An 18,874-nucleotide genomic window follows, 5' to 3' on the forward strand; every position below is an offset into this window, starting at 1 on the left:
AGAATAATGATTTATTTATTTTTAAGAAAGGAAATAAAAATCAGGAGAGGCAGGGAACCTGGAGAGAGCCAGGAGAGGTGCTAACAGGCACCATGTTCAAGAGACCCCAAGCCTAGCACTTACACTTCTAAGATGCAACCTCACTGTATTTCTTTGGTGAGCCTAAAATCTAGATAAAAGTTGTGCTTAAAGGCTGGTGCCAATCAATTTAAATTGATTTAAGCATTCAGAACTTACTGCTAGATCAGGACCTTGCAGAAGTCACATAAGACTAGGGAAATCACAAGGAAGGAAGCCACATTGATTCAGACCCGTGGCCCATTTAGCTTGATCCAGCTACACCAGAGATCCCTGAGATTGATCCTATAATCTTTTTGCATGCAAACCACCGAGCTGCAGTCAATGTAAGTTTTACCCTGAAATTCAGTGGAGCTTATGTCTAGGTTTTTTTTTAATCATTTATCATTATTTCTCTGATTTATATTAGAGCTATCTCTCAAAGTTCCCAGATGCTCACATTTCAAAAATAGATACAACAAAACAAGTCAGCAAAACATAAAACAACCATCTTAACAACCAGCAACAACCAGGCATAGCCGGAATTATCCCAGCAACCCTTAAAATCTCTAGACAGCAACTACCCCTAATTTAGCTTCAAATCCTCCCCTGGATTAAGACTGCATTTTTCCAGTCTTCTAAAACTGTATAAAGAACTGGCCAGGACTACAGAGGTTTGGGCTGCAAAAGTGCAATCCTGTTGTTTCAAAGAATTCCCTCATGGAATAACCAGACTTCTCTGTCTCCTGAGGTTCCTGTCATTACAAATACAACCATCCCTAACAGATCAGATAATAGAGCACCTACTACTCACCTCATTCTTCAATTTGCTTCCAGAAAACCTTTGAAAACCAAGATATGTTACCTTTAATTCAGGAAAGCATATTGGAACACAGTTTTGAGAATGCTCTACTAATACTATAGTACAGTAGGAAAGCGATTACAAGCAACAAATCCTAGACAATGTTCTCTATTTTCTTATCTTTTTGAGCATTTCTTTAATACCTTTAGCCATGGGAGGGCCTCAACATCCAGTGATGCTTTAGCTGGTGTGAACTTTCTCTGTGGTCGAGATTGCCACACACCGGCTACAGTGTCTGGCGTGACCCAGTTCCCGCTGCGGTGGCTGTTAGGATATGTGGCCATAGCAGCAGGAGGACAACAGACTAACTACGAAGCAGGGAGATTATCGATAAGGGAACCATGTGACACTGCATGGTACCGCGGTCATCTGACGGGCACACGCATCATGATTTGGTTAATTTTTGTGAACCGCCCAGAGAGATTTTTGTGAACCGCCCAGAGAGCTTTGGCTATTGGGCAGTATAAAAATGTAATAAATAAATAAAATAAATTCTGCCTGCTCTGTAGTTCCCCATACCATTTTCCCTCCCCATGCGCATGTGAAAAGGCCCAATGTGGTTTGTCACCACATGGCAATCTGGTTGAGTGCATTGAATGAACTTTTTGCCATGGCCTGAATTACTTGGATTACTGACTGGTTAGAAATGAAGAGTAAACATTCTCATTCTTTGGCCAGAAGATGTACATAACCAGTTTCCTACATGGTTGTATCTGAAGCAAGTCAGTTTGCAAATAGCAGCCGCTTGGTAGACTAATCATAACTTCTGTCGCTACCATCACCCAGTCTTATGAAAATCATGGGGATAGCACAAATGTCATTCACACAGCACCTGAGCAATTAGTAATTGCTTGAAAATGCTGCATGTACCAGTTCCCTGTGCCTGCCACATGCAGCCAAAGGTATCACTTTTGTATCATCTCACATCTGTAGGACTTTTATATCACTGCACATCACTACAAAAAAGTTCCTTTTAGAGGAATCGTTCATACATTCAGCTAACAGTCATCAAGTATGAGGTAATCATGTGATGAAAAATCAAGTGATGCACATTCATGTTTGAACTGGTCCTAGGTGAGCCTCATCTTTGATCACCGTTCAACAATATTTTGGCTATAATTCAAAAGTTATTCTACCATACCTTGTCAAACCTTTCCCAGAATACACAGAGTGGTAGTAAGCACTGCTTTCTTTAATGCCAATTCCATAATAGTGATATCTGTAGTAGAAGGGAAGAACCCAACAAATTATATTTATAGGACACCAAAGAGGCTGAAGCCAACAAGAACTGATACTTAACATTTTATTTCTTTACTATGGAGAAGCATGGAATAGTTATGGAGAATCCATGGAGAAATTACAGAGTCATCTTTTAGTAAGTCTGTGACATGAGATAGTCAGCAGATGATTTTCTTTTTTTACTTTTCTTTTTCCCATCACATTTTAAAGATCAGGATTTGAACTAAAGCTCATGACTACTCAATATGAGAAACATGGGTGCAGTGTTCACAAATGCCCCTGAGGAAAAAGTACCTGCTCTGAGCTGTCTCTCAGCATCTATTTCCCTTTAATCGGGGGCATTCTTTAGCTGGGACAACTGCTTTCTCTTAGGGCCTGCAGAGGATATACAAGCTCTCAGAGGTATTTCATTTGGCTGAGCCAAGCCATAGACATTTCCCTTTAAGCAGCCTCCTTCCAGACTCATCTAGCAGGGCTAATTGGCATCTCATGCTTTGCACCTGTTGGAGGAGCTAAAACCGGGGATGTAAACGTTGCTGCCTTGTACAGTGAGCCCCTAGGCTACAATGTAGAGTATTTTCTGGGCAATCACGTGTTCCTGGACATGCTGGTAATGGCCATTACTCCTCCTCAGGAAGAACTACTAAACCTTCCTGTTCAGGTTTAGACTTTGCATGGGAACAGTACTTATTTTGGCTTGGCTTCCTGTTCTGACTTCTGGCTATCAAACCCCAGCCTATGACCTCTGGCTCCTCTATGACTGCTTCCTCTGGCTCAGCTTTGATGACATGTTATTATTTCCTCCATAATGTCTACTAGAATTCATGTGTGTCCTCTTAATATTCCCCCATCCCTGCTGACAGGGTTCCCTGTTATTAAGACACAGGGAAGTTGAAGCAGACATTACACAGGGGGGAAAGGGACAAGACACTCAGCTGCCATTTTTTGGTGTCAACCACATGTTTATCCCATTATCTAGTATGGTCCTAAGAAGCTGCCTTGTTGCTTTCAGCCCACAAATCTTGGGAAGCTGCCTCATACCAAGTCAGACTACCTAGTCTAGTATTATCTACTTCAATTTGCCTGGCTCTCCAGGGTCCCAGACACAGGTCTTACACATCACCTGCTAACAGTTCCTTTTCTTAAATCAGAAATACCAGAATTACAACACATCATAGAGCTGTAAGGAACCTTGAAGGTCACCTAGTCCCATCCCTTACTCAGTTTTACTACAGCAGCATCCTTGATAGATGGTTGTCCAGCCTCTGCTTTGGTACCACCAACAAATTGAACCATGGGCCTTCTGCAAGCAATAATGTCCTTGACCATTGAGTTATGGTCCCCTAGCCCAGTACTCTCTACTTTTAACTGGCAGGACCTCTTCAGAGACTCAAGTATTAGTCAGTATCCAAGTAGTAGAGTGACCATATGGAAAAGAGGACAGGGCTCCTGTATCTTTAACAGTTGAATTGAAAATGAAATTTCAGCAGGTGTCATTTGTATGCATGCATCACCTGGTGAAATTCCCTCTTCATCACAATAGATCCCATTAAAGCTGCAGGAGCCCTGTCCTCTTTTGTATCTGGTCACTCTAGGCAGGTCATGTGAACCTTTCCTAACCATGGTGGCTACATAACCATGGTTTAAACACGTTCACTAACTATTTGCTGCAAAAGTGTTAGTGGCCTAACCATGGCTTAGCGTGTTGTCCGAACAGGCTCTTTGTGTACAGCCACCTGGACTTCTTTTTCCCTCAGCCTGACTCCAATACTGGGCTGAGATTAAAATAGCTAAATCAGCAGGAGGTTTTATTTTATTTTATTTATTACATTTATATACCACCCTTTTTCCTCCAAGGAAGTCAAGGTTGTGTACATAATCTTCCTCCTCTCCATTTTATCCTCACAACCGCCCAGAGAGCTTCAGCTATTGGGCAGTATAAAAATGTAATAAATAAAATAAAATAAAATAAAATACCCTGTGAGGTAGGTTGGACAGAGAGTCTGTGATTAGCCCAAAGTTACCCAGTGAGCTTCTATTACTGAGTGGGGACTAGAACCCAGATCTCCCAACTCCTAGTCCAATACTCTAACCACTACAGTACATTGGCTCTCAAAGTTCAGCTCCCCTCACCCACATGCACCTTTTGATGTCAAAAATGGACCTCTCCTATCTCCCACTTTATATGTGAACAGGACAGATACAGGAACAAACAAGCCTGGACTGTCTCTGTCGTGTGTGGGAAGGCCACTTTTCATTCTAGTTCAAGAAAACTTCGAAGTTATTGCTCCTATATACAGACAATGTTTTTACACTAAGTAATAGACTTGTATAACTGGGCTGAGAAGAATTTTAAGCCTCCCTTTGACTTTTTGGCAGGGCCCCTTTTCTATATGCTATCTCAAAGCATGGCTTTTCCATTTTTCCTCCCTGTCCTCCCGCATCCTCCCCAGTTTTCGGGCTTTCACATTACTAGGGCGGGAGATAAAGTGGTATATCCCTTTCCCCTTTGTCTGTCTAGTGTAGGCACACTGCATCACATGGCAGAGGAAGGGGGGATGGACCAAAGGGTCTTCCTTCTTTCCTTCTCCCCACATGCCACAACTGTTCCCACTATTGCCTAATACGTCCTTCAGGCAGTGGTACAGCTAAAGCTTGACCTTGCGGCCCAAGTCTGGGGACCCCTAGGGCTCCCCCAAATAACTACACAGAGAGTGGAAGGTGATGAGAGCAGCAGAAGCAAACTCCATTGTATTCCTGTTGTGCTGCTGCTGCTAGTGAATTTAAAATGCAAAGCAGCAGAGCCTCATTTTTATTTTTAAAATCATGGTTGGCAAATGGTTGTTGTTCTAACATATGTGGAAGTGGCTGTAAAACATGGAATGGCAGTTGAGGTGGGGACAAGAAAAGTGTTCATATGGTGCTGAAGTAATACACATAGTCATCTAAATCCCCCTCCCCTCCCCGATCATTAAGTCATGGATCTAAAATTACCTGGCCGCCCCACTGCTTTCAGGACAAGAAGTGGGTGTTTGAAGTGCTCGAGGACTGGTAGGGAGGGTGTTTGTGGGGTGAAAGATGGTTGACTGGGAGGATTACTGACTATTGTATTAGCCAAGTTATTTCTGTTTGGGGGAAACCGGTTCATCTCTGATCGAATCCAAAATGGGGGATGAAGCGTTCAAGCATCTCTACTGCAATCTATATCTGTATCCATATCTATATATCAGAGTGAGGTTTAGATGATGATGATGATGATGATGATATTGATGATGATTAATTACATTTATATGCCGCCCCATAGCCGAAGCTCTCTGAGCGGTTTACAAAAGTTATATCTATTCTTATTTATTCTTATGTGTGTTACAATTTATAACATTTTGTTTCTGTCTATAAAATTAAAATATGATATAAAACAGGGCATAGGGTTAGGGTAGGCTTGGGAGAGGCAATAGATTTATGGGAGGAACAGGGTAGATTGGATCCATTTATTTTAGGGTCATATCTTTCCTAATGTATTGGAAATAAACAATAGTTGTGATGCTAATCTTTGGTTTTCTCATCAAGACTTTTTCACAGGAAACGGAATGAGCCATTTTCTTTCACCCTTCCTTCCCATGTGCATTGACATATGTTCCTGTGCGGCAAGTAGCCCCGACTTGAGCATATGCCGACACAAACGCTGGCTGATAAGGCAATGATATGATTAAGCTGCTCAGGGACTCGCAATAACGCGTTATCACAGGGCCAGCTGCCATATCTGTTTTATTAGCCCACTAAATCACTTTTAATAAATAAGATAATGCCTTTCAGAAATGGTGGAGGGAAGTTAAGATCTAGCATTGATCAAAGTCTACAAAGAAATTAAACTGTAACTTGAACTCAAACAGCCCACGAGTGTTTCTACTCCATGCCACATGCACATGTTATTCCTCAACAGGAGTCACAGCTGTACTGTTGACCTTGGCTCCGAACCAGAGAATGTTAGTTGTAGCTAAAGCCTATGACTTAATTTAGGCATGACTAATTAATTTGTCACATTGATTTCAATAGGGCTTACATGCAACCCACTTTCTGCGGATTGGAACCATTATTGTTTAAGTTTTCCACTAAATAGCTGCCTGTGGAATTTCATGGGCAGCGGGGTGTGAGGGTCAAACTACACATTACATTAATTACGTAACATGTAGCTAAGGCTTATCTTATTCTAGTCTAGAGTAAGTACACAAGGCATTTGGCTTAGGACCACCGCACATCAGGAGGGGAGGAGTAAATCCCTCCCTTATTTGCTTCCTGACACCCACACCCACAAAGTGTGGGGTTTAAAAAAAATCCTCCATTGACACCAATGGAGACTTTCTTTGTTTTGTTTTTTAACACCCGTGTGTGTGTGTGTGTGTGAGAGAGAGAGAGAGAGAGAGAGAGAGAAAGATTTAATTCTCCCCTCCTGGTGGGTGCTGGACCAGATCTGAATCAGGGCTGACATACATACTCGAGGATTATTATTATTATTATTATTATTATTATTATTATTATTAATAATAATAATAATAATAATAATAATAATAATTTGACTATGAGATGACCTCTTCTTCCTTGGCTTTCCATCACTTTCTCACCTCTGTTTCATTTGCTCCATCCTCTTCCTCTTTCACTGTTCCATTCTTTCTCCCTCTTGTTATGTGAAAACTTCCATTTTGGCCCTACAGCTGTTTGTAGCTTGGAAGATAGCAAGAGCTAGCAGCTAATAGTGATAATGCCTGACTGACAATAATTTTGTAAGAAACAAGCCTGTACTCACCTTCCAATGTTTTTAGCCAATGTGTTAAATCAGAATTATGATTGCAAAAAGAGTCTGTGGCACTTTAAAGACTAATGGTGTTTTATTATTAAGGCATGCGCTTTCATGGGCTAAAAAACACTGTTAGTCTTTAAGGTGCCACAGATCCTTTTTCTTTCAGTGAGATTCTCTACATGAGCGATTTATTGTACGCTCATGATGCACTGAAGTTTATGATTCTTTTACATGACACCGTCAACCTCCAGGACATCTCCTGTGCCTTCCCCAGGTAATCTCACTTTAAAAACAAAACAAAACAAAACTGGAAATAATTGAGTATTTAAAAATAATTGCAGGATTAATTCCACCACTAGATAACACTCTTTCATTGAACCGAGACGGGAGTTTTCAATTACAAATCACTTGATTGCTGTTGGTCACTGTCCAAAGGAGCCCGTAGTGAATTTGGAGAGACCCAAAAGGGAAAAAATGTCTGGTAAGGAAGTGTTTTTACCACTTAATGCAGCGACCCCCGCTACAGATTAACACAGCTGAAACAATTATGATTGACATTTAGGGGACTGTGAATATTTAAAAATCATAGAGTGACATCCCCATTGTCTAGAGAAAGAACCTCCTGGTTTATTTTGAATTCCTGCCCCTTTTTTGGTCTTCCTCATGGAAAAGTGATTGCTGCCCCTAGAAAATAATTGAGAAATCCAGCATTTTAGTCTACCTGTGATTGGGAAGTAGCATATTGACTCCAAAACAAAAGGTAGAATCAAAAACAGGAATTCATGCTCAGGTCTTCTTTCATGCAGTGTTTTTTTTAAAAATAAATAAATAAATCTGATTTTGTAAACATTAAAAAAAATACTCTGCTACTATAAATAAATGTCATTGTGATTATGCTCATTATGTAGGGCAGGTGTGGGGAACCTGTTACCCACAAACATTCTTGTTCTCCAATTCCCATCAGCCCTAGTCAGCATGGCCAATGATAATGGGTTCTCACCACTGTTCTTGGGCTGTTGCACTGCTGTTCAGCACTGAAGCTGAAAAAGGCCTGGGCAGTGTCAGTTGTGCAAACAAACTCCATGCTGTTGTCCCCATATTGTTGGGAAGGAAGCAGAGAGAGCATAGCGGGTGAGAAACCTGCAGAGAAGCCCAGTGTTATTATCCAGTCTCCTGGTGTGTTGGGTTTTGTAGCGAAATGCAGTCAGATGGGAGCTGTGAGGATGATTGTAGTAGCAATGTTCACAGGATGGAAGGGATTGGGGGAAAGGGAAATGGGTTTTTTTTTTTTGACGTGGGTAGATTTTGATCATAAGAACAACTTGAAAGGAAAGTGTAAACCAGCCCCCAGTACTGTTTCTGCAAGCAACTTGACAGCACCCCCAAAACACAAATTTCCCTACAACAAAGTTATATATATATACGCATGTATGTATATATTTTTGAAGCAACCCTGCTGAGTCTCAGAGTTGTTAAATAGTGTGTCAAAATGCTGCAATAGACGTTATTACCACCACTGCTTCATTCCATCCGGGCACTTCATGCCAATGGCTGATTTGGTTTTCCATCCAAAAATACCCTGCCCCACAAGATACACCTTGGTTTAGTTCAATTGGTTCCTCTCAGCTGAAATTACATACTCAATTGCAAGCAGAAGCTGTGTGCTCCATTGAACTGGGAAACGCTGCATAAAATTTCCACTCCCACCATCACCCCATTGACAGCAGTAGGGGAGAAAGGCTATGCCAGCACCAGGAGTGAGTTGTTTGGGGAAAATGCCGCAGTTTTGGATCCATCTTTACTCAGAAGTAAAGCCCACTGTGTACCATCAGGCTTACTCCCAGTGTGCATAGGTTTAATGCCTCAGATTTTTTACAATAGTTTTATTACATTTTATAAAGCCTTTGAGGATTCATCTTCCATCAAAGAAAGAAAGAAAGAAAGAAGTTGTTGTACATAAAGTGCTTGTGTGGTAGACCACATCTACCATCAACAGATCACCAAAAGTCAGCTCAGTCATTACTGAAGATAGGAACATGACAGGGAGACAGGACTAAGGAGGAAATCCATGTGCCAGAGAATGATCTGCTCATGAACCATCCTATAATAGCATTTTTAGTTGCTCGCCATTTAGTCTGGAATGGACACCCTTCATTCATCTCATTTTTACAGAGAATTCAAATGATGTCATTGCCATTCACTTCGTTCCAGTGTTCTTTCTGTTGAAGCCCTGTCTTTCTACAGATGTCATTTGTGGAATTTCCCCCTCTTAAAATATGGTTGCAGCACCAGCCTATCCAGGGTGGACTGGCCAAGGGGTTGTCTATATGGGCTCAAAGCCCCGCGGTGGCTGCAAATCGGTGCTGCATCAGTTATATGACGCAGCTGCAGATTCACAGCCACTGCGGGGCTTTTCCGCGAAGCTGTGTGGTTAAAAGTTGAGGACTTACCCTGATTTTTTTGGTGGGAGTGAGGTCACCCTGGCTCTTTCACCATCTGACCTCACTCCATGATCGATCCAGAGGGCATTCTGGGAGGATGGCGACTGGCGATTGGATGACAGAAGCCAGGAAGAGTGCTGGGGTGGTGGTGGAGAGGCGGTTCCAGTATATAGATGACCGCCAGAAACCACGCACTCCCTCTTTGGCATGGGAATTACCAAGTGCAACCCCGCAGGAGCAAAAATGCAGGGTTTAGGGGGAACATGGTGCCAATGCAGCACCGTCAAGGCAGCCCCCAAATGATATTGAGGGCTTTCACTCCTCAGGGCAGCAGCAGTATTCTTGAATTAGTGAGTTCCTCTTTTGGGGTGTTAGTTACTAGCTTCCTCTTTCCTGCCAGAGAAACTGTTCATTATTATTTTTATTTTTATGTGCATTTTCATAATTGCAAACAAATTTAAAACAAAATCTGGTTGAACAATTGAAAGTGGCAGTTAAGAATGCAATTCTGTTCATGCCTACTCAAAAGTAAGCCCTATTGAGTTCAAAGGAACTTACTCCCAGGTAAGTATGCATAGGAAGCCCGAACCCAGGAAACAGGAACTGAATAATTAAGGACAATTCGGTAATGCCACAGCCACAAAAAGTGAACAGGAAGCAATTGATCGGCTAGAAGCCAGGAGGAATCTACTAATTAAAGGATAGCTACAGGGAAAAGGACGGCTTTTGCTGAGTGGGACTTACTTCAGAGTAAACATATAGTGGGATCTTGCTCAAGGAGCTCCATTTGTAAAAGTTGCCTTTACCCAATTTTGGGAGATTCTGCCCCCCTCTAGCCCATCCCACATATTGTCCAGGCGATTCCCCAAACCCACCGGAAAAAGTTTTTAGGGTCACAGGGGGAAAGAAGGGTGGAAAAACCTTCTTCTCTGACTTCCTTTGTTCACAGTTCTCGGGATGCAAGCCAGTAAAACTGGACAGGACGTATTGCAGTTGCCATGTTTTCAGTGAACTATTTTTTCAGTTCATCACATACACAAAGTCCAATTGTCTTCATAAGGATTTTATGGCTTAATACAGACACTGACACAGGTTAAGAAATACGTCTTACTTTGAATGGCCCCTTGTTCCCAGCCTCCTTGTGGTGAGAAGAGGAAACTTCTGGCGAATAGTCTAAAGTGAAATGTCAGATATTAAAACCCTAGAATCAATAAGATAAAAAAGTAGTATTGACCAAACAAACAAATGGTTATATCTGTACATTTGTATAGCTGTACACAGCAGAGAACCTCACTCTCATTGTCAGAATCTTCAGTATGAAGAAACCTCTTAATTATGGGAATTCCCTCTAAGCATCACTGTAGGCCCATAACAACATTAACATTATGTTGTTGCCTATGCAACCTTACAAGTTTTATCTGTACTTTTGATTTGGAAGGCTGCGACTTTTAATTGATTATTCTACTTGATTAATTAGTTTTTTCAATTGACTAAAAGGCAGTCAATGTATTTTTATAAGATATATTATTTTATACAAACAGCAGATAGCTGTATAAAGCTGTTTGCAATTGTAGAAGCAGCATTCGTTCTCCACTCACACAAGAACAGAATGCCTCTTCTAAGTTTGTGACATATACATGCACTACCTAAAACCAAAGTGCATTTTCTCCCCTGTAAAAATATTATTTTAGCCATAAAAATCTATGCAGATATAATCAATTAATTAATCAAGCAACGCATGTTTGATCAACCAATGCAGATGTCTGTAATCAGTTTTGCTAGTTATATTAGTCAACTAGGAGCAGTAGCAAAATGTTCTAATGAAGAGTGCTTCTGTTTAGGGTTCCAGCCAGCCATGCCCTTTTCCAGAAGACTCTATTCCATTCCATGTTTCCTCTCCAATTCTCTCCCCTAGTTTTCTCAACCCCCACAACATTCAATCAGCACTCTGTGCCTACTGAGCATGGGCTGTTTTGGATTCTCAGGTTTCCCCCCGAAAGATATATAAGTTTTGTACTTGTGCAAACTGTGGGATTTCCCTAAGCCTCATAACACCTCTCTCAACTACATGGATGTATTTTGTCTACATAGGGACCCACCCTCAGAGAATGTGTTTTCTTGTATATAGGATATCTCCGAGGCTTCTCAGTCACATGAGGTTGTATGTGGTATTAAAAGGGCAGAAGCACTGAAGTGTTACCATTTGAATTCACACTTAAATTCTCTACACAACCTCCAGACATCTCTGTTACACTGCAATACTTTCACCCGCCACTTATTTGTGTTCTTTACAAATTTGTTCAGTATTTGAACCAGGCCATTTTCTTAAAACCTTTGTAGCAGCCTTTTATCTTGTCAAAGGTTGAAGAATGAGGATGAGCTGCATGAATCATACAGTGCTTGGAGAGATGCGAGGAAGCAGGGACCAGGCATTTGGACTAAGGTTGCAGTGAGGAATGGTGGTTGGTGTACAATAAGATGCCCACTACAAATGTCTACATTACAAACCTGCATCAGTTTTATACCAGCTTAACTGTTGTGGGATCCCCAAAGAATCCTAGAAACCATAGTTTGATGAGGGAACAAAGAATTTTGACCCCTGACACAGAATTATAGTTCCCAGAGTTTCCTTGGGAAAATGAATCACTATGTCTACAGTTGAAATAGGTGGTATAGATAACATCCAGTAATTTCAGGAGTATTTTCAGAAATGAAATTTGACTTTTCAAAAACTTTTTTTTTTTTTACATTTCCCACACTATGGAATTTGAATATAAGGCCCAAGACAAGATCTACACTTTGTATCAAATCATTATAATCCCATCATGGTAACGCTATATCCCTCTTGAGCATTTATACCACGTAGGACACACAATGATATTTGTTGTAGTATTTTGAATAGTGCAGAATAAAAAGCAGGAACTAACACTATGAAAAGTGACATATGGAATGTGTAAAGTGCCCCAACAGTTATCAGTGCACTTCAATACCACTATAAAGCAGTAGTGTAGATCTAGCCTTGGATTATCATCAGACAGGTAGGAAATTGCATTTCCTTACCGTTGCTTCCACGCCCCCCCCCACTTCTGTCCCACAATACATGGGGAAGAAAGAAGAAGTAAACAATGGCCACATGGCCCATTTAGTGGATGTGTTCATCCTGCTGCTTCTCCTGCACACAGCAGGAAATGGTGGCATGTTTTGCTACAGCCAAAAAAGAGATTTTCCAGGGGGCGGGAGTTGCAAAAGGAAAACAAGCAGAAAGGGCGGAAGACATGCGGGAAGGAGATGGTGTCATCAAAAGGACCCGTGAAAAAACTGAGTGCCCAGTAACGAGCTTGTGATAAAATGCTCGTCTGATGATACGCTTGGTTTCACATTTCCTTTTTAAAATGGTCTTCTTCCACTTTGAACATTGCACTCGAGCAACATAGCACCAATGTCACAAGAGTGGGTCAAAGGCACTTTTAACGTCATGATTGCAGCTGCCCTGGAAGCATCGAAAAGAGAAGTGTACCGTCTTTTTAGCCTAACACTTTCCAAAAAATCAAAGAGGTGGCGGTACTACTCCTTGGTTATTCAGCTTATTCAGCTTGGCAAACCAATTTATTTAATAGTTGACTGAGATAAGCAACTTTGAAATTGAAGCATGTGTTGACGCTAGGGGTTTCCCCCCAACAGTTAAGCTAACCAGGTTTTTAAAGCCACTCCTTGAAATTGTCCTTTGCAATGGGACAGCTCAGGGGGAGGCATACTGACAGAAATCCCTCCCTCTATACCAAGCCCAGCCAACCAACGACAAAGGAAATAGTGGAGCCAGAAAGGCCAGCAGCTAACAAAAGAAAGATAATCCAACTGTTTCCAAAGCTTGGAAGAGGAAGTAATGTAGGCTGTCTAAAAAATACTTAAGGTTAATTCTCTCGTCTTGGTACTGAAGTCATTTAATATCATAGGGAGATGAGAACCCCCAATTTTCATTAAACTAATGTGTTTCAATTGGAAGAGAACACAGATGGGGTTTTTGTGTGTGTGTGTGTTTAAAGCTGATGTCTGAAGCTTTCTTGGTGTTTAGTTTCAGTAGTTCCTAGTAGTTTGGATTTAATTTGGAAAGCCCACCTCTCACTTTGATTAAATGATTTCGACATTAAAGCGCGAGTGGATGTTTGGAGGTGGGAAGGAAATATCTACAGGCAATCCTATCCTTTCAAACTCTGACTTTCATTAGCTGCTCCTCGTTAGTAGAGAAGTTACATGCCTTTCAACTTTGCCAACTGCAACACTCTCTTTCCTCTATCCTGCACCTCTTAAGGTGAATGGTTCAGCCTACCTTGTTCCAAATCCTTTGCGTTTACTACTGTTCTCTCTCAACTCCATGTTAAAAAACAAAAACAGCCTTGCGGATATCCCACTGGTAGCTGGATTTAAAAATCACTTTTAAGTTGAAGAGCTATTGGGGGGGGGGGGTTTGGGTTTTTTTTTCAAGCTTGTTGTCAGAGTCTCAAGGTATAAGAATCTTGAGGGGAATAGGAGAAATGTTTTTTGTTCTATTTACCTTCCCAAATGTTGCAGCACAGGCAGGTTCAAGTTTCTCCTTCCTGCAGAAATCTAGGTAGTGTGCATAAAGGATGCATCTTGGCAAACAAACTCCTTCACATACAATATAATTCTCTTCTAGCCTGCAGATGAAAAAATGAGCCAAGAACATAAAATACCCTGTACTACCTTTAATCCTGATTTCTCCATTTTTTCCCCTTGATCCCTTGCTCAGAATTTGAAGGAATATTTTCTGTCTTTGTATTTTGTATAATACCTCCTACACATTATTCCAATTGTTTTTTGGTACTCCGGAAAACAAGACTGTGATCCTAAGAATTCTTTTGTTGAAATAAGTCACAATGTAATTATGACACAGTTTCGTTTATTTATTTATTTGACTTATATACCATTCTTGGCTCAGGGTGGCTTACAGAATGTTAATAGTCCTGTCCCCTATGGGCTTGCAATATAAGTCAATTGAATGATTTGGAACTGGAAGATAAAGAGGGGCCAAATGAAATGAAACATGACACTGTGAACATAAAATCTATTTTAAAAACAAACCAAAACATCCATACCATACTATAAATAATCAGTCCAAAAAGCTGTCCTTACAACGACACTTTTTTGCAGGCACTACTCACTAAATACTTCCTTAATAAAGAGGTTGGGTAATGACTTCTCTGAACTCTGCCCAGTTGTCACTACTGTTATAAACCATTATAAAGCAGTAGTGTAGATCCTGCCCCTGACATAAGAAGTGCCATGCTGGATCAGACCAAGAGTACATCTAGTCCAGTGTTTTTTCACACTGTGATCAATTTGCTGGACAGCACTCTCCCACCCATGTTCCCCAGCAACTGGTGTACATAGGTATACCGCCTCTGATACTGAACTTTGAGGTAGTTTGATCATTTTGCTTAATAGCCTGATTCCAGAATAGTTAACATTAGCTTAGATAGCTCCAGTATGGCAACTAGTTTCCTTAAATGGCCACTCAGAAATAGGGTAAGGGTAAGTGGGTCAGCACCTGAACTTCCAGCTCCTAAAGCAACCTGCTGCCAGCTTTTCTTTTGGTGGAGATTGTCCACACGACTTTTGCCTCTAGGTTGCCAAGTAGAGGGAGGTAGACAGTAGGACTGGAGCTGGCCCATGATGTCCAGTTGCTTATGCTTATTGTTTAGTGATCAGATTCTGTCTACATAACATTATTAGCCCTGAATTCATAGGGTGATCATGAAAACATCCTTTCAACTAGTTACTTACATCAACACCATCAGAGAGTCATGTTGAAAATTACTGTACTGAAATTGCATAGGATTTTACTGAAGGCAAGAGGTGCTCAGAAGTTAAAAGAATCTTTTCTTCCCAGCTCTCTGAGCATTCTTGTGATTTTACTTTGGTGTCCTCCAGATGTTTTGATCTACAGCTCTCCTCAGCCAGTATGGCCAATGGTCAAGGATGATAGGCATTGTAGTACAAAATATCTGAAGGGTACCCAGTTGAAGGGTATTTCTATACCTCCCAATTGCCAAAGCTCTCTGAGTGGTTTACAAAGATTAATAACCTTAAAAATATCATATATATATATATATATATATATATATCATTAAAAACATTTACTTACAAACTCATAAACAGACAACACATACATACATACACACACACACACACACACACACAATGTACACATACAATTATAATAAACAACAAGACATCTCAGGATCTGATTAAAAACTTTTCCATATGCTGGCAAGTTCTGGTAAATCAATGCACTTATAGCCTATTCTACGAAATTAAAAATCTAGTTAAGTGATATGGTGGCTGAATATGTATAGAATAAGCTAGTGACATAAACTTTCTAAAGCAGTCACATATAGTATCTACAAAAGTGCGTGTGTGGGTATGTCTTGGAACTTTAGTTTTAAGTACTGATTTGAGTTTACTTAGATACATTTTAGACAACCCTCTTAACGAAAATCGTATAATATACAGTCGCTTGTGCTCTGAATCCACTCGCTGGTGATTCTCTCTCCAGGAAAACAAAGGAAAAGAAATCACAATTTCCCCCAGGAAAAGGGCACACTAAGCCTGCATTCTGGGTTGGTTAATAAGCTTACCATTGCAAGGTGAGCTGTGTCTGCTTCTTTTTATCCTTCATAATCTGGGTGATCGTTTTCTTCGGAGGCAAGTGTTTGTTGAGAGATTTTATCTTATTTTCACGAGTCTCTCCATCCTCCTCTTCCGACGAAAGGGGTTCACTGCTAAAATGAATTTCTGAGTGCAAGGGGGTTTAAAAAGAAAATACAATAAATCAAAATGATCTCTGGAGTGTTGGCGTCTGTCTGTCTGTTTGTTTTGTTTGGGTGACCAGATTTATACTTAGAAATATATATACAATTTCAGACTTGGGCTTCCCATGGCAATGTACCACCATATATGAATTATGTCTGCTTTTGCCGTCAAATCATAGAATTACAAAGGTAGAAAAGATGTAAAGAAGATCACCAGGTCCAACTTTCAGCACATATTGCACTGACAAAAGATGACCCATTAAAAGTTTATCCTGTCCTATAGTATGTGTGTGTGAGTGGTTAGAGGGAGGAGTAAGCAAAAATAATGTCAGATGAATTGAAAATGTGAATATTGCTGTAGACAAAAGAAAAGTTGGTTCAATAAATGCCACTCTTTTAGCTATTTTAAGCATATCTCACAGCTATACTCAGAGGGTAGAATTTCATGTACCTCGATTACATAATCCTACCTCAACAGAAATTTGAATGTTTATATACATAGATGAATGAAATGAAGAATTCTGGGTCACTTGCAAAATGTGCAGACTCTACTCTTAGCAAACACTGCACCACTAAAAGATCCCATCTTACATGTCTGTATAATAAGCAGTAGAGAAGTGGCTGATGCCAAGTTCTGTGTAGCTCTAAAGTCGCTAGGAGGTTCCACTAAAGCAGGGGAGATTTACGCTCCAATCCTAAACAAGCTTACTTGGAAGCAAGTACCACTGAGTTCACTGTCAGGGTCAGGGTGTTGGATAAAGAAAAAGGCATAAGTAGATAGATGGATTGGGAAATGAAGAGTTCTGTATTCATTTTCCTCAACAGTCCGATAATATTAACTATGAATAAAGATAATGGCTTTTCCATCTTGTAATTTATTGTCATCAAACTGGGGGGGGGGGATCGACATGATGTATCACTTTCGCCTTTTTCTTTCATGTAATATAAATAACAAGATAAGGTGGCAAGGCTATGAGCTCCATCCCACGAGCTTTTTATTGCACACTCGTTACTGGGCACTCACGGATTTTGCTCAAGTCCCTCACATGACATCGTCTGCCTCCCATGCACCTTCCACCCCTTCTGGCCTTCCTTGCGTGACAAAAAAACCCTCATAAAGTCCGATGTTTTTTTAAACTCAGAATTGCTGCTCTCTCCAGCTGTGTGCAGAAGAAGCAGCGCCATTAGAGCAGCGGACTCAATGGGCCTCGTGCTCATTCAGTACTTCCTCTTTTGAAAAGAGGAAGGAACTGAGGAACGGAAACAGCGGTGTAGAAGCGAAGGTAGGGAGCGTGTTAACCCCCGGTGTGATGGAGTTCCATATCAGGCTGCAGTTCTTTGGAAAGAAAGTTCCCTTCAAATCAATGGGTCCTATTGCAGAGACGGAGCCGAGTTTAAAACTCCAGCATCCTGGAGACAGCCTTAGACAAAGGGCTTCATTTGTGTCACCAGGGCTCTGATTCCAGCACCTGGCACATAATATAGGAAGGGATGAAAAAAATCTCCTGCAAAGGTACAGAGTGCATTTCCCTGGGCTCCCACAAACAGGAACATAGGAAGCTGCCTTATACTGAGTCTGACCTAGGATTGTCAACACTGACTGGCAGCAGTGGCTCTCCAGGGCTTCAGGCAGGAATTTTTCCAGCCCTACCTGGAGTTGCTGGGGATGGAACCCGGGACCTTGCACCTGCTTTGCAAAAGAATTGGATCCAGGCTTAGTCACGCTTCGAGTAGACCCATGGCAATCAATGTGACAAGAGAGTCATGGCTAACTCTCGTCCCCATTGATTTTAGTGCGACTACTCGAAAGCCTGGATCGAACCTGGGATAAGGGGGCGGGCGGATTTGCAGCTCAGAGGATGCCACGCACCCGCGCCCCAAGCCCTGTCAAGGAGCTTCCAGAAATTCAGCGCTGGCTGGGGAAGGCAGCGGCGCCCTCCGATGGAGGGCTTCCCTCGGAGCCCACCGGCTCGCCTGCCTGCTGACGCCCCCAACCTGCCTCCCCCCACGCAGCAGAGCGGGGTTCTGCCCGCCTCCGGTTGCTCGTCTGGCGCTGCCCCCTCACCTGCCTTGATCCCCGCGTGGAGCTCCGGCTCCGGCTCCCCGCCGCGCATCGCGTCGGCCCGCGGCAGCGTCTCGCCGCCAGCCGCCGCCTGGAGTAACCCTTTGGCCAGCAGCTCCGCGTAGCCGTCGTCTTCCTGCTGCTCCTTGCGGCCCGCGTAGCCGTCGCCCCTGGCCGGGAATTTGGCCGTCTCCATCTCCCCCTTCAGCGCTCCGCGTCCTCCCCGTCCATGGGGCGTCGAGGCCGAGGCGAGGGGGGGTGGGAGGGCTGGCGACGATCGGCGCGAAAGAACTTGACGCGCGGCCCAGGACGCGCAGGCAGGTGGACGGGTGCGGGATCAGAGCCGAAGAGACGCGAAGCTTTTCAGCGGCGCTCCTCCAGCCGGGCTCCGTTACGCGCAGGAGGAGGTTCCTCGACAGCACACCGCTCGCCCCCGACAGCGCTGCGCCTGACTCCCCTGCTAGGCTGGGCAGAAAGGAAAGCCCGGCCCACCCCTTGTCAGGAGTTTTGCTGGGGCTGCCCCACCGCGTCACATTGGCTAGCCCCACCCGACCGAGACACACACACACTCCTGCTCCAAGCTCTTCT

At 42.3% G+C, this 18,874-nt stretch overlaps 1 protein-coding gene across 1 annotated transcript in view; it reads right to left on the reverse strand.

The window, feature by feature from the left end:
* The window catches only part of RFX6 (regulatory factor X6), a 50,118-nt gene extending 31,636 nt beyond the window's left edge, over positions 1-18,482 (reverse strand). The window contains exons 1-6 of the mRNA XM_063125454.1: positions 18,290-18,482; positions 16,051-16,207; positions 13,947-14,070; positions 10,506-10,567; positions 2,061-2,138; positions 872-899 (exon numbers count right to left, since the gene is read on the reverse strand). Of these exons, the coding sequence (XP_062981524.1) occupies positions 872-899; positions 2,061-2,138; positions 10,506-10,567; positions 13,947-14,070; positions 16,051-16,207; positions 18,290-18,482 (642 nt within the window). The remainder of the gene's footprint in view (positions 1-871; positions 900-2,060; positions 2,139-10,505; positions 10,568-13,946; positions 14,071-16,050; positions 16,208-18,289) is intronic.
* Positions 18,483-18,874: the final 392 nt, after the last annotated feature.

The sequence above is a fragment of the Elgaria multicarinata genome, chromosome 4 (genome assembly GCF_023053635.1).
Source record: "Elgaria multicarinata webbii isolate HBS135686 ecotype San Diego chromosome 4, rElgMul1.1.pri, whole genome shotgun sequence".
NCBI lineage: Eukaryota > Metazoa > Chordata > Lepidosauria > Squamata > Anguidae > Elgaria > Elgaria multicarinata.